This window comes from Vollenhovia emeryi, unplaced genomic scaffold, assembly GCF_000949405.1.
Source record: "Vollenhovia emeryi isolate VEMERY1.0 unplaced genomic scaffold, V.emery_V1.0 DF939131.1, whole genome shotgun sequence".
Taxonomy (NCBI): Eukaryota; Metazoa; Arthropoda; class Insecta; order Hymenoptera; family Formicidae; genus Vollenhovia; species Vollenhovia emeryi.
Window position 1 is genome coordinate 2,523,945 of NW_011967235.1, and position 15,669 is coordinate 2,539,613.

Genomic DNA, 15,669 nt, shown 5'->3' on the forward strand with positions numbered 1-15,669 from the left:
ACCGTATATAAGTCCATTTAAGAGGAGGAAGTTCTCATTTTCCAATCGGCGTTATCCATGTAACATCATGTGGTTGTATATGACTTTTCTCCTAATCAGTAAGTAGGCGTTAATATATCACAAATGAAGTTAATGTAAATTTCTATGAAAATTGTACGACTATTTCTCAGCTTTAGTGCATGTCTAAAAGAATTCTGTTTAGTACGTGATAAAGTTATTGTATTGAAATTTGACACTTCTACATACAATTTCTTCCGATAATTTAAAACCGATCAAAATTATAGAAATTGCTTCCATTTTTAAGAATTCTACAAATTTGTGAGCGATAAAATTATTTTATATATATTAACATGATATTAATTTGTATATAACTTAATAAGCTACAAATATGATTACATTAAGATAAAATGTGTGCATAGAGAAGTAAGAATTTTTGTTTATACATAGATAAAGAAGTTGTGCAACAGAGGTTTTACAGAAATAATTTGTCGACATATGAAATATATAATGTGAAATAATGTGAACCTACAGCAATAATTTTGAAAGAAGTGATGACCCCGTAAATATTACACAACTAACAGTTACATAACTTGATTATAATAATTTCCTACACAACAATGTTAAAATATCGATGTTATGTAACTGTGAGTTGGTGTACATTTATTAGGAAGTAACATACACCAACTGTACATGATTGAAAAAGTTTTAGTCTCATAGCATGCTATAATTATTGTAAGCAAAATAAACAACTAGTAAATATACAGCGCGCAATACTTGCAAAGATTACACAGATACGCGAATAAAATAAAGAGTGTAATAAAATTCAGTAATCGTTTTTCTTCCTTCACGTTTTTACACATTTACTGTGTATTATTGATTAAAATATACTTGTAAAAAATAACAGCTCTCTCTTTCCAGTTGGATCGGCCATAGCTGATCACAATAATGCTTGGGAAACAGGAAACGAATATCACTATCTTATTCGAAGTCAGACACTGGCGGTCTTAGACAAGCTAGATGATCAGTCTTCTGGAATTTTCATCAACGGTGACATCACCGTTCAAGTAAAATCGTCAGACACACTACGGGCTGTGGTTTCTAACGCGCAGTATGCTCCTGTGAACAAAGTATTGCCGGAAGGTTGGAATACCACCGACCTTCAGTATCAAGAGCTTTCCCTGTCGGGAAAGCCCTTCGAGGTCAAGCTTCAGAACGGATTAATTCAAGATGTATTGATCGATCAAGACGTACCTACTTGGGAGGTGAATTTGTTGAAGAGTTTCCTGAGTCAACTACAGATTGATACGCAAGGCCAGAATATGATACCAAGCGAGGACACACAAATGCCCGACGACAGCCAGCCCCAAGGTACATTTAAAGTCATGGAAGACTCTGTCGGTGGCAAATGTGAGGTTCGTTATAGTATTACGCCAATGCCTGAAAATGTTCTCTCCGAGAACCCAGAATTAGTACCCTTGCCAAATCTCCGCAAGGATGGTCATCATATCGATATCATGAAGGTGAAGAATTACACTAAATGCGAGCAGCGAATGGCGTATCATTCTGGTATCGTTGGTAGGATGGCATGGAAACCAGAATCCAACGATGGTCCTCTCTCGGTGAGTTGGATTTTGACTGATAACTACTACGACTACTCTTATAACACTCGACCTGATGAAACTTTATATCATTGCGATTTATATGTATAAAGCAAGAGTTTTGATGAAATTTTCTCGCTTTGGACGTTATTACTTCTATACATATACTACTTCAAGTAAATATTCACACAACACTAAGGTCTGATTGCACAAACATCGTAAAACTTGAATTTTTAGCTTAACTCACTACTCTTTGTCTCTCTCTAAGGGAAACAGAACAAAACGTAAGGTAAATTAAGATGAAGTTAAAGTTAGGTGATGTTGGGGCTGAAATGAAACTTAGATTTATCTACTGGGTTTGCATCCCATTAATTTTTTATATGGTTTCGATACTCCGACATCTCAGTTCACTTTATGAGAGAAAACAATCTGATACTGATAAAGTGAACTGATATGTTCACGAGATATTGGAATTAAAAAGAATTTACAGGACCCAAACCTGAAAGCCAAATCTCATATTGATGTAAAAGATTCAAACATGATAAGTAAAACTTATTCTTGCATTCGTCTATTTGTTACAGCGATCATGTACGAGTCGTATTATCATCTCTGGCAACCTAAAACGTTTTACTATTCAATCGTCCGTGACAACACACAAAATACACGTTAGCTCTAAAATGAATGACTCTACATACTCTGGCGCTGTCTATAATAGGGTAAACTTAACTCTGGACAGAATGAGCACTGTCTCCGATCCCATGCCTGTGTCCAACAATCTCATGTCAACCGGAAACTTAGTGTACATTTACAACAGTCCGTCCGCCAACCAGCGCACACCGCGTCATCCGAGTGACATTCAAGGTTCTTCGGCAGCTCGGACGTCCGACAATGACGGCAGCAGCAACTCGAACAGCGAAGAACGCGATTACTTGCAACCTAAACCGAAATTAGAAGACGCTCCGGAGATTCCGCTATTACCTTATTTTGTCGGATACAATGGCAACAGCATCCAAAAGTCCGACAAAAATTTTACTGAAATAATGATCGATTTAATCGGATGGATATCCCTAAAAATCGAAACCTACAATAGTTTTGCATGGAAGCCGTCAATTCTAGACGAGAACCTATCAGAAAAATGTATAATGCTGATTAGAGCGATGCGTACCATGAATGTCACGCAGATAGCTGAGATAGAGACAACAATGTCCAAATGGATGGCCTCTGAATTAGCCCGCGGTCAAAGGGACGAAACAGTTCACAAAACTATGTGGGATATCTGGCACAACGCCATTGGACACGTCGGAACTGGACCAGCTCTTATCACCATAAAAAATTGGATACAAAACAAAAAACTTGAGGACATGCAAGCGGCAAATATTATTTCTCGAATTCCCAAAGCAGCAATCACGCCTACGGAAGAATATGTTAGAGCGTTTTTCGTAAGTACTTATTATATTAATTATATCAAAACATGTGTACGAGAAGATCTCAAAAGATGTTTCATTTTTTGAAATTTTTGGCGTGCAGATATGTATATCAGCAATTATGTATTACAAATATGTACGAACTAATTTAATCGTTGTGTAGGAGTTGATTACGGATGAACAAGTAACGAAACAGAGATTTTTGAACACGACCGCACCTGTGGCATTTGCAGAATTAATCTATAACACCCACAACAAAATGGCATCCCGCTACTATCCGGTCGACAGTTTCGATCATATGGTCCCCAAAGATGACAGAGCGCTTGTTGAAACTTATATTCCGTACATGGCCACTCAATTGAGAGAAGCTATCGACGAAGGCAACAATCCTCGAATTCAAACGTATATTCTGGCATTAGGTGGTACTGGTCACCCGAAAATACTCTCCATTTTGGAACCGTATCTAGAGGGCAGCTTGCGGATATCGAAGTTCCAACGTTTCTTCATGGTTATCGCATTAAACAGAATAGGCGAACGCAATCCGAGTCTCATCAGATCTGTTGCCGAAAGGATCTATGGAAATACGATGGAGGCTTACGAATTACGTTGCGCAGCTGTCTACGTCATAATGAACACCAATCCACCTCTAAGCCTACTGCAACGAATGGCAGAATTCACTCATGAGGATCAAGACAACCAAGTAAATTCCGCTGTCACGACTAGCATAGAGGGCCTCGCTAATTCGAAGGACCCGGAGTTCCAAGAACTCGCTGACAAGGCGCGTATCGCAAGGAAACTGTTAAAACCTTCAACTTACACTGAAAATTATTCACACAGCATCCTTCACGAGATAACTGTCGCCTCCTTAAATATTGCTCAAAAAACTTTTCTGTCAACGATTGGTAGCGACGACAATATAATGCCAAAAGCTGCATATTTTATTGTAGAACAATCTTTCGGTGGCTTTAATTTCCCTCCCGGAAAAGGATTTTATGCTATATCGAACATAAATGAACTGCTAGATATGTGGTACCAGATGCCCTGGATGAAGCGAGATAACGTCGAAAAGAAATTGATTATTAAAGACACTATCGACAAGCTTGGCATTATACCCGAAGAGCCGGAACAGATCGAATGGAATATGCTCGCAGACTCCTTATTTTCAAGACATTTCTATGCCTTCGATAATCATACGTTTGACGATATCGCCAATAGTAAGTATTCAAACATTAATTTTAAAGATAATTACCTTAGATATTCCAGTAATAAAAATAACTAATCACTATCATGGTTATATTACAGGGATCACAAGTTACATTGAAGCGTTGAAGTCATCCCGAGATTTTGAATCTAGAAACTTGAATAATCTACACTACTACGACAGGACGCTAGGATTTCCGACTGAAAGCGGCCTGCCGTTTGTTTACACATTAACTGTATCACAAGTCACAAGAATTGGTGGCGCGGAATCTCACGAAATGAAAAACTTATCCACTGAGGACTCTTTGGACGTAACAGTGGTGGGCAACATGGTAAATAGCGACAAGGTCCAAAACAGAATTGGTTTCGTCGCGCCTTTCGAGCACAGACATTATATTGCTGGTATCGACGTCAACGCAGAGTACTTTGTACCAGCTGGTTTACGTTACACTAGAGAAGGAAAGAAAATTGTTCTGCAGATACAGCCCGATTATTATCAATATATCGGTACCGGGCATGGGATGATTTACTACAGCGTCGTCCCTTATACCGCAAGACACGACATTCTTTCTTTTAGCACTGATCCCAGCAATGACACACTCGTGGTGAACACGAAGAAACCACATGAAGTAGGACTTACGCTAGACGCTTTAATATATGTACAATGTGTGATGAAAAGTGATCATATAAACGAAGAAGCCTCGAAGAAAACAGGACTTTCGGCTGCCATAGAGATTGCTGATGTGTTTCGTAAAGGTGGCGCTTATTACAGAAAATTTCTCGCAATGTTCTTTCTCCCGACTTCACAAGTAAATATAACTTTCGACTCTTCCCGACACGCGATGTCCACCGTTGACGCCAGTGCGGAGGCAATAATTCCTGCAATAGTGGACAAACAACCGGAAAGCGAGGCGAGAAAGGAGCAATTACTAGATGAAGTCAACAAAGATGTTAATGCTGCCGTCAGTTATGTCTGTGACATAAGTCTTACTAGTGGCTCTAGTAATTACGTGTTGACCCTCGCTTTGGCATACAGCCGCCCGAATAACAAATTTCAGACACTTTTATATTGGAATGCTCAAGATGCCAGCAGCGGAGAAGTCTCCCAGGAGATTTGTGCTATTGGAAACACAAAGTCATCACACATAACACCTCTAAGCTTTAACAAAGCAATTGATGAAATTCCGAAGTGTGATTTTAAAATTGAGATGCGACTTGGAAACTGTACGAACGGAGAAACATTCAGTCTGAAAGGAAATTTGACTCGTTCTGATGATTTCAAGGCGAGGGCAATGAAATCCGAGATAGTTAAGAAGTGCCAGGAAGAGATAAAACAAAGCAATGGTTGGCTACCAATTTGTCAAGATGCCAGCGAGTTAATCAGACAGAAAGATCATCTGATGATGTCAATAAACTCGGAACGTGTTTATGTTGATGCCAATAGTTTTATGCTTAACATTAAGGGAATTTTGGACGTAGAATTGGAGACTTTCTCAAACACGGGACTTACTGAAGAAAACATTGTCGATGTGGACATGAAAGCACTGTCCGATAATGATACGATAATTTCTTTGCGCACCGTGGACTTGGGCGTCACGTTCTCTCTGCTAGATATTTGTGAGCAAAAACTGAATACTTTAAGAATTTTGAATATACTTGGCAGAGAAGACCCAGAAGGATGTAAGTTATAGCATTTTGATTAAATTAATATTTGAATAAACATCTCTTAAATAAAACAAAATTTAATGCACGGATAGCATATTAAGCTTTGTGAAAACAAAATATTCGAATCTTAATAGCGATATAAGTGAGGATTTTATTTTGTTATAACAATTTGACCTTTCTTTAAATTTATCATAGAAAATAATATTGGCTAAAATGTCTTGTAACATATTACGTAAGTTATTTCTGCAATGCAACATTAAAATAACCATGAAATCCTTTTCCTTTGCAGCTGTGTGCGTTCTCGACAAGACTCAAGTTGTTACTTTTGACGAGAAGGTCTATCCTGTGAAATTAGGGAATTGTTGGCATGTGTTAATGACCACTTATCCGAGACGGGATCCCAATAATCCCAAAGAATTGTTGAGTATCCCGAAACATATGAGTATGATGGTCATGGCACGAGAAATGGATGATGGCAGTAAACAAATCGAAATTATCTTCGGTGATCACAAAATTCATCTGCATAAATCGGACAATAGTTTCGAAGGAGCATTTGACGACCAAATAATTCGTTTCGCAAGCAGTAACTCTGAAGGTCCTGAGAGTTTTCGAGAAAACACCTTCGAAACTTATCGACTAGACGATATGATCGCAATTTTCTCACTTGAATATGGAATATACGCTGTATATGACGGAGAACGTCTCATGCTACGTGTAAGTAAGAAAATAAAACAAGTAATGCATAATGTAACATAAAGACTGCATTTAGTATAATCGTGAGTTACATTAAATTTAACTGTATTGAAATGTGTTTCTCAGCTATCCCACCGATATCTCAGTGCAGTACGTGGTCTGTGCGGCAACTACGACACGCGATCCAACAACGATTTTATCAGCCCTAAGAATTGCATCTTAACAAAGCCTGAAGAATTTGCTGCTACATACGCCCTGACTCAGGAAAACTGCCAAGGACCCGCTTTGGAGAACAAACAAAAAGCCGAACAATCCACATGTATTCCGAGGTCGGATCAACCGAGTGATGTCATCAGTGACATAGAAGCGGGAAGATCTGCTACGAGGAAGAGAAGATGGGGCTAACATTAAGATAACCAATACATTTCAAGGAAATTATTGCATTGATGATCATGTTGTTTCATTTAATAAAATCTTAAGAGTTGCAAGCATAGAGTAAAAGAGTCAAAAATATATTCTAAAGAAAGTATCCCTACAATTCAAGTACAGAAAAGAGCAAAAATTTAACCAAGAAACCTATCTTTATGTCGAAAATTTTCAATGTTGTTACAATCAATTCTTTGAGAATTACGACACGTAATCATGTAAGAAATAAACTTAATAGATAAAATGACATCTATAAATATTTAAATTGTAACTGTAACCAAAATTATATTTTGCAATAAACAGTTTTGTTCAGTCTTAAGTTCTTCCTACTTTTCTGTACTGAGAGAAAAGTTATTAAAATAACTAAATACATTTAATTGATAGCATTTCTTTAGTTCCAACATATAAGTTTTGAAGTTAAACATACAATTATTTATCGAAACATATTTTTGGTGAACTGACAAGTGTTTCTATGAATTGATAAATATTTGTCATGCAGCCCGTGCCACATATATTATTTCATAATTAAATGTAAAACATTAATTATCATTTTATGCAAATATTTTACATATATATTGACATTCAAGATTTGAAACAGATTATCAGTAACCCGTTATGATGCTACGCATTATCTTGTTATTCACGAACTAAGTACTGAGAAAATTATATACATATATGTATATTCATAGTATGGAATATCTGTAAAAGATTTCCAGGTAAAAGTTTGACCTAAGAAGTTTATCAAAAATCGGTGACACATGTCAACAATCGTTTAAATTTTGCAATTAAAATATAATTCGTGATATAAACATCCTTTTTAAGTTTTAACATAAAAATGTTGCATACAGAATTATATGATTGTCGAATTTCTTACTAGTATTGCTTATTTCTTATTTACATTTCAGTAGCTGACCGATTGTTATCATAATAATATTTAATTATTTCTGGTTAAGATTACAAAATTCATTATTAATAAATGAATATCGATTAATCTCAATTATATTTTTATGTGAAATCATTATTTTGCTTGAGAATACGATGTACATCAAGATCTTATATTCAATATACATACGAGATTAGAATAATTTTTTACGAGATGTGCAATGATTCAATTTTAAGTTCGGGAAATGCAAATCAGTGAATATCGCATAGGTCATGCTGACATGGCATACGAACCGTATATAAGTCCATTTAATAGGAGGAAGCTCTCATTTTCCACTCGACGTTATCCACGTATATCATGTGGTCCTTTGTAACTTTTCTACTAATCAGTAAGTAGGGGTATTCAAAAACACAAACAAAATTGATATAACTTTCTAAAAATTAAACGATCATTTCTCATCATTTCGTGAGGGTTTAAAAGAGAATGTAGAATATTTAAGAATTAACGACTAGTAAATGTCCAGCGTGCAACAGTAAAGATCATATAGATCTGAGAATAAAATAAACAACCTAATACAATTTGGTATTCATTTTCTAAATTCACGTTTTTACACATACGCTATGTATTATTTATTAAAATATGATGGTAAAAAATAATAGCTCTTTCTTCCCAGTTGGAACGGCGACAACTGAGCACAACAATGCTTGGAAAACAGGAAATGAATATCACTTTCTTATTCGAAGTCGGACATTGGCGGTCTTAGACAAGCTAGCTGATCAGTTTTCTGGGATTTTGATGAAAGGTGATATCACCGTTCAAGTAAAATCGACAGACACACTACAGGCTGTGGTTTCTAACACGCAGTATGCTCCCGTGCACAAAGTATTGCCGGAAGGTTGGGAGTCTGAGATCACCGACCTTGAGTATCGAGAGCTTTCCCTGTCGAGAAAGCCCTTCGAGATCAAGCTTCAAAATGGATTAATTCAAGATGTATTGATCGATCAAGAGGTATCTGCTTGGGAGGTGAATTTGCTGAAGAGTTTCCTGAGTCAACTGCAGATTGACACGCAAGGCGAGAATGTGATAGCAAGCAGGGACACACAAATGCCTGACGACAGCCGGCCCTACGGTACATTTAAAGTCATGGAAGACTCTGTCGGTGGCAAATGTGAGGTTCGTTATAATATTACGCCGTTGCCTGAAAATGTTCTCTCCGAGAACCCAGAATTAGTACCCTTGCCAAATCTTCACAAGGATGGTCATCATATCGATGTCATGAAGACGAAGAATTACACTACATGCGAGCAGCAAATGGCGTATCATTCTGGTATCGTTGGTAAGGTGAAATGGAAACCAGGATCCAACGATGGTTCTCTCTCGGTGAGTTGGATTTTGACTGATAACTATTCTTACAACACTCGAGCTGACGAAACTTTATATCATAAAGATTAATATACAGAGTTTTGCCAAACTCTCGCTACGGATAAGCATAAATGGCTATTTACTCGTATATTATTATTTGCATGCATACAGTGCTTCAAATAAAACTTTATATAACACTAATGCCAGGTCCTATATTGCTTAACTTTACTTTTGGCTCATTCTGTTAGTCTCTTCCTATGGGAAACCGAAAGAGACGTACAGTAAGTTAAGCTAAAGTTAAAGTTACGTGAACTTGGGAATCAGAGAGTAGATTTATTTTCTGAGTTTTAATCCGAAATTGTTTATCTTTTTTTAATATTCCATCAACATTACAGTTTATTTCACGAAAGAAATGCAATCTGATACTATCACTGTTATACCTCTAAATATGATTTCTACAACATCTGATTGTTTTCCTCCTTGATAAAGTGAATTGATATGTTCCCGAACGTAGGAATCGGATATAAAATTTATGTGATTCAAACCTGAAAGCCAAACTTAATATTGACGTAAAAGACTCAAAGATCGAATGGAAGACTTATTCTTGCAATCATATGTTTGTTACAGAGATTATCTACGAGCCGCATTATCATTTCGGGCAACCTAAAACGTTTTACTATTCAATCGTCCGTGACGACAAACAAGATACTCATCAGCTCTAAAATTGACGATACATACGCTAGCGCTGTCTATAGTAGGGTAAACTTAACTTTGGACAGAATGAGCACAGTCTCCGATCTCATGCCAGTGTCCAACAATCTCATGTCAACCGGAAATTTAGTATATCTTTACAACAGTCCATTTTCTAATCAGCACAGACCGCATCGTCCAATTGACATTTTAAGCTCTTTGGCAGCTCGAACGTCCGAGAGACACGTTTCTAACAGGTCTAGCGAAAAAAGCCACGGCGACGATGACGGTAGGAGCAACTCAAACAGCGAAGAACGCGATTACTTTCAACCTAAACCAAACTTAAGCGACGCTCCAGAAAGTCCGATATTACCTTATTTTGTCGGATACAAAGGCAACAGCATTCTTAAATCCGAAAAAAATTTTACTGCAATAGCATGCAATTTAATCGGTTGGATAACCGAGAAAATCGCATCCTACGGTGCTTTCATGTGGGCCCCGTCAATTCTAGAGACGGACCTTCCAGAGAAATATATAGTTCTGGTTAGATTGATGCGTACCATGAATGTTGCGCAAATAACTGAGATAGAGGAAACACTGTCCGAATTAATGGCCCGTGACTCATCTCACTATGAACACAAGAAACTTCTCCACGAAACTGCATGGGATATCTTACGCAACGCCATTGCACACATCGGAACTGGACCAGCTCTTATCACCATAAAAAGTTGGATACAAAACAAGAAAATTGAGGGAATGCAAGCGGCAAATATTATTTCTCGAATTCCCAAAGCAGCACTCACGCCTACAGCAGAATATGTCAGAGCGTTTTTCGTAAGTATTTATTATATTAATTATATAAAAACAATATAATTATGAAAAGATCACAGAAGATATTCCTTTTTTTTGGCGCGCAAATACGTATATCAGTAATTATGTGTTACAAATATATACGAACTAATTTCAATGTTCACTCGTCGTGTAGGAATTAATTATGGATGAACAAGTAAAGAAACAGAGATTTTTGAATACGACTGCACCTGTGGCATTTGCCGAATTGATCCATAACACCCATAGCAATATGGCAACCCGCTACTATCCGGTCTACAGTTTCGGTCGTATGGTTCCCAAAAATGACAGAGCGCTTGTTGAAACTTATATTCCGTACATGGCCACTCAATTGAAAGAAGCTATCGGAGAAGGCGACAATCCTCGAATTCAAACGTACATTATGGCATTGGGTGGTTTTGGTCACCCGAAAATACTCTCAATTTTCGAACCGTATCTGGAGGGCAGCTTGCGGATATCGAAGTTCCAACGTTTGATGATGGTCATCTCGTTAAACAGATTAGGCGAAAACTATCCGAGTCTCGTCAGATCTGTTGCCGAAAAGATCTATATAAACACGATGGAAGCCTATGAATTACGTTGCGCAGCTGTCTACGTCATAATGAACACCAATCCACCTCTGAGCCTACTGCAACGAATGGCAGAATTCACTCATGAAGATCAAGACAACCAAGTAAATTCTGCTGTCACGACTAGCATAGAGGGCCTCGCTAATTCGAAGGAACCGGAGTTGCAAGAACTCGCTAACAAGGCGCGTATCGCAAGGAAGCTGTTGAAACCTTCCACTTACACTGAAAATTATTCGCAAAATATCCTTCACGAGATAACTGTCGCCTCCTTAAATATTGCTCAAACATCTTTTATGAGAACGATTGCTAGCGACGACAGTGTAATGCCAAAAGCTTCATATTTTCGTGTACAACCATCTTTCGGTGGTTTTACTTTCCCTTCCGGAAAAGTATCATATGCTATATCGAACATGAGAGGACTGCTAGATATGTGGTACCAGATGCCCTGGATGAAGCGAGATAACGTCGAAAAGGAATTGATTATTAAAGACACTATCGACAAGCTTGGCATTATACCCGAAGAGCCAGAACAGATCGAATGGTATATGCTCGCAGATTCCTTATTTTCAAGACAATTCTATGCCTTCGACAATCATACGTTTGACGATATCGCCAATAGTAAGTATTTTAAAATTTATTTTAAAGATAATTACCTTAGATATTCCAGCAATAAAAATAACAAATTACTATTATCGTTATGTTACAGTGTTCACAAGGTACATTGACTCGTCGAAGTCATCCCGAAATTTTGAATCTAGAAACTTGAATAATCTATACTACTACGACATGACGCTGGGATTCCCAACTGAAAGCGGCCTGCCGTTTGTTTACACATTAACATTATCACAAGTCTCACAAATTGGTGGTGCAGAATCTCACGCAATGAGAAACTCATCTACTGGGGACTCTTTGGACTTAACAGTGGTGGGCCACATGCTAAATAGCGCAAAGCTCCAAAGCAGAATTGGCTTCGTTGCTCCTTTCGAGCACAGACATTATATTGCTGGTATCGACGTCAACGCAGAGTACTATGTACCAGCTGGTTTACGTTACACTAGAGAAGGAAAGAAAATTGTTCTGCAGATACAGCCCGAAGATTATCAATATATCGGTACCGGGCATGGGATGATTTACTACAGCGTTGTCCCTTATACCGCAAGACACGACATTCTTTCTTTTAGCAATGTTCCCAGCAATGACAAACTCGTGGTGAATACGAAGAAACCACATGAAGTAGGACTTGTGCTAGACGCTTTAATGTCTGTAGAATGTGTGATGAAAAGTGATCATATAAACGAAGAAGCCTCGAAGAAAACAGGACTTTCGGCTGCCATAGAGATTGCTGATGTGTTTCGTAAAGGTGGCGCTTATTACAGAAGATTTCTCGCAATGTTCGTTCTCCCGACTTCACAAGTAAATATAACTTTCGACACTTTTCGACACACGACGTACGACGTCGACGCTAATGTGGAGGCAGTAATTCCTGCAATAGTGGACAAACAGCCGGAAAGCGAGGTGAGAAGACAGCAATTACTGGATGAAGTCAACAAAGATGTCGATGCTGCCGTCAGTTATGTCTATGACATAAGTATTCTTACGAGTGAGCGTATTAATTACGTTTTCACCCTCGCTTTGGCAAACAACCGTGCGAATAATAAATTTCAGACCCTTTTATATTGGAATGCACAAGATCCACGGAGCGGAAAAGTCTCCCAGGAGTTTTGTGCTATTGGAAACACAAAGTCATCACAGATAACACCTCTAAGTTTTAACAAAGCTATTGAGAAGATTCCGACGAATGAATTTAAAATTGAGGTACGACTTGGAAACTGCACGGACGGAGAAACAATCAGACTGAAAGGAAGTTTGACTCGTTCTGGTGATTTCAAGGAGAGGGCAATGAAATCTGAGGTATTCAAAAAGTGTCAGGAGGAGATAAAACAAAGCAATGTTTGGCTGCCAATTTGTCAAGATGCTAGCGAGTTAATCAGACAGAAAGATCATCTGACGATGTCAATAGACTCAGAGCGTTTCTATGTTGATGCCAACAGTTTTATGCTTAACATTAAGAGAATTTTGAACAAAGATTTGGAGGCTTCCTCAAATACGGGACTTACGGAAAAAAACACTATCGATGTGGACATAAAAGTACTGTCCGATAATGATACGATAATTTCTTTGCGCACCGCGGACTTGGGCGTCACGTTCTCTCTGCTAGACGTTTGGGAGCAAAAACTGAATACTTTAAGTATTATGAATGCACTTTTCAGAGAAGACCCAGAAGGACGTAAGTTACAGAATTTTGATGAAATTAATATTTGAATAAACATCTCTTAAATAAAACAAAATTTAATGCACCAGTGCACTAATGCACTAATATCAAGCTTTGTGAAAAGAAAATATTCGAATTTTAATAGCGATATAAGTTAGAATTTTATTTTGTTATAACGGTTCGATGCTTTTTAAATTTATCATAGAAAATAATAGTAGCTAAAATGTCTTCTAACATATCACGTAGGTCATTTCTGTAATACAACATTAAAATAAACTTGAAATTCTTTTCGTGTGCAGCTGCGTGCGTTCTCGACAAAACTCAAGTTGTTACTTTTGACGAGAAGATCTATCCTGTGAAATTAGGGAACTGTTGGCACGTGTTAATGACCACTTATCCAAAACGGGATCCTAATAATCCCAAAGAAACTTTGAGTATCCCGAAATATATGAGTACGATAGTCATGGCACGAGAAATGGATGATGGCAGTAAAGACATCCTAATTATCTTCGGTGATCACAAAATTCATCTGCATAAATGGGGCAATAGTTTCGCAGGAATGTTTGACGACCAAATAATTCGTTTCGCAAGCAGTAACTCTTCAGGTCATGAGAGCTTTCGAGAAAATACCTTCGAAGTCTATCGACTAGACGATATGATCGCAGTTTTATCACTTGAATATGGAATATACGCTGTGTTTGATGGAGAACGTCTCCTGCTACGTGTAAGTAAGAAAATAAAGCAAGTAATGTATAACGTAACATGAAGGCTGAATTTCGTATAATCGTGAGTTACATTAAATTTAACTGTATTGAAATATGTTTCTCAGCCATCCCACCGATATCTCAGTGCAGTACGTGGTCTATGCGGCAACTACGACAGGCGATCCGACAACGATTTTATTACCCCTAAGAATTGCATCTTGAAGAAGCCTGAAGAATTTGCTGCCACATATGCCCTGACTCAGAAAAGCTGCGACGGACCCGCTGTGCAGAACAAACGAAGAGCCGAACAATCTACGTGTGTTCCGAGGTCGTATAAACCGAGCGATGGCATCAGTGACATAGAAGCGGGAAGATCTGCTTCGAGGAATGGAAGATGGGGCTATCATTAAGATAACCAATACATTTCAAGGAAATTATTACATTGATGATTATCTTGTTTCATTTAATAAAATCTCAAGAGTTGCAAGCATAGAGCAAAAGAGTCAATAATATATTCTAAAGAAAGTATCCCTACAATTCAAGTACAGAAAAGAGCAAAAATTTAACCAAGAAACCTATCTTTATGTCGAAAATTTTCAATGTTGTTATAATCAATTCTTTGAGAATTACGACACGTAATCATGTAAGAAATAAACTTAATAGATAAAATGACAACTATAAATGTTTTTGACATCTATAAATAGTTTGCAGACACGTGTGTGACACAAGCTCAACACATTGTTTGGTTTTAGGCTGTGTAGATATAAATTTTTGTCATGTTGTCGTTGTTAGAAAACACTGTATTAAACACTGTGCCACATTGTGTTGCTAGTGTTCCTTGCTGTAGAGCTCTGAAAAAACCACCAATCAAGATATTTGGACATATACTATCATAGCACTAAATAGAAAATCTAAAGCGTAGAACCTTGTAATTCTATATCGCTTCACGACCAGTAACTAGCAGTATACCAAACTCGTATCACAGCAGTTACCGTTATCAAGTAATTTACTTTGTTCGTTTTCTACTCCGGAGTTGCTTGCTCTGCGCAGTGTACGACTTATACGCGAATTTGTAGCGCGTTAGAGAAATCATCGACTGTTATATCATACCTACATACATACAGAAAGACATACGCACCGACATCTTTTTAGTATAAATTTTCGACGTTTTGGAACATTCTGAAAACATCAGCAAAGAAAATCGGAAAACAATTTTTTCAAGACAATGATTCGTGTATGAGGAAGCAAAAATAGACATCATTGCTAAAGTACGAGGTAAAACTATTTAGTAATTAATAGAATGTAAAATATGTATTATCATTATGCAAATATTT

At 37.5% G+C, this 15,669-nt stretch overlaps 2 protein-coding genes across 2 annotated transcripts; both read left to right on the forward strand.

Moving 5' to 3' along the window:
• LOC105568184 (vitellogenin-1-like) lies at window positions 1-7,073 on the forward strand. Its single transcript, XM_012023635.1, has 7 exons — window positions 1-98; window positions 919-1,619; window positions 2,180-3,037; window positions 3,186-4,236; window positions 4,325-5,902; window positions 6,177-6,601; window positions 6,707-7,073. The coding sequence occupies exons 1-7, from the start codon at window positions 68-70 to the stop codon at window positions 6,983-6,985; spliced, it is 4,923 nt and encodes a 1,640-aa protein (XP_011879025.1). The 5' UTR covers window positions 1-67; the 3' UTR covers window positions 6,986-7,073.
• Window positions 7,074-7,416: 343 nt separating this feature from the next.
• On the forward strand, window positions 7,417-14,827 carry LOC105568183 (vitellogenin-1-like). Its single transcript, XM_012023634.1, has 7 exons — window positions 7,417-8,277; window positions 8,563-9,269; window positions 9,879-10,775; window positions 10,927-11,977; window positions 12,066-13,646; window positions 13,931-14,355; window positions 14,461-14,827. Exons 1-7 carry the CDS (start codon window positions 8,247-8,249, stop codon window positions 14,743-14,745), a joined length of 4,977 nt encoding a protein of 1,658 aa, XP_011879024.1. The 5' UTR covers window positions 7,417-8,246; the 3' UTR covers window positions 14,746-14,827.
• The last annotated feature ends 842 nt before the right edge of the window (window positions 14,828-15,669 follow it).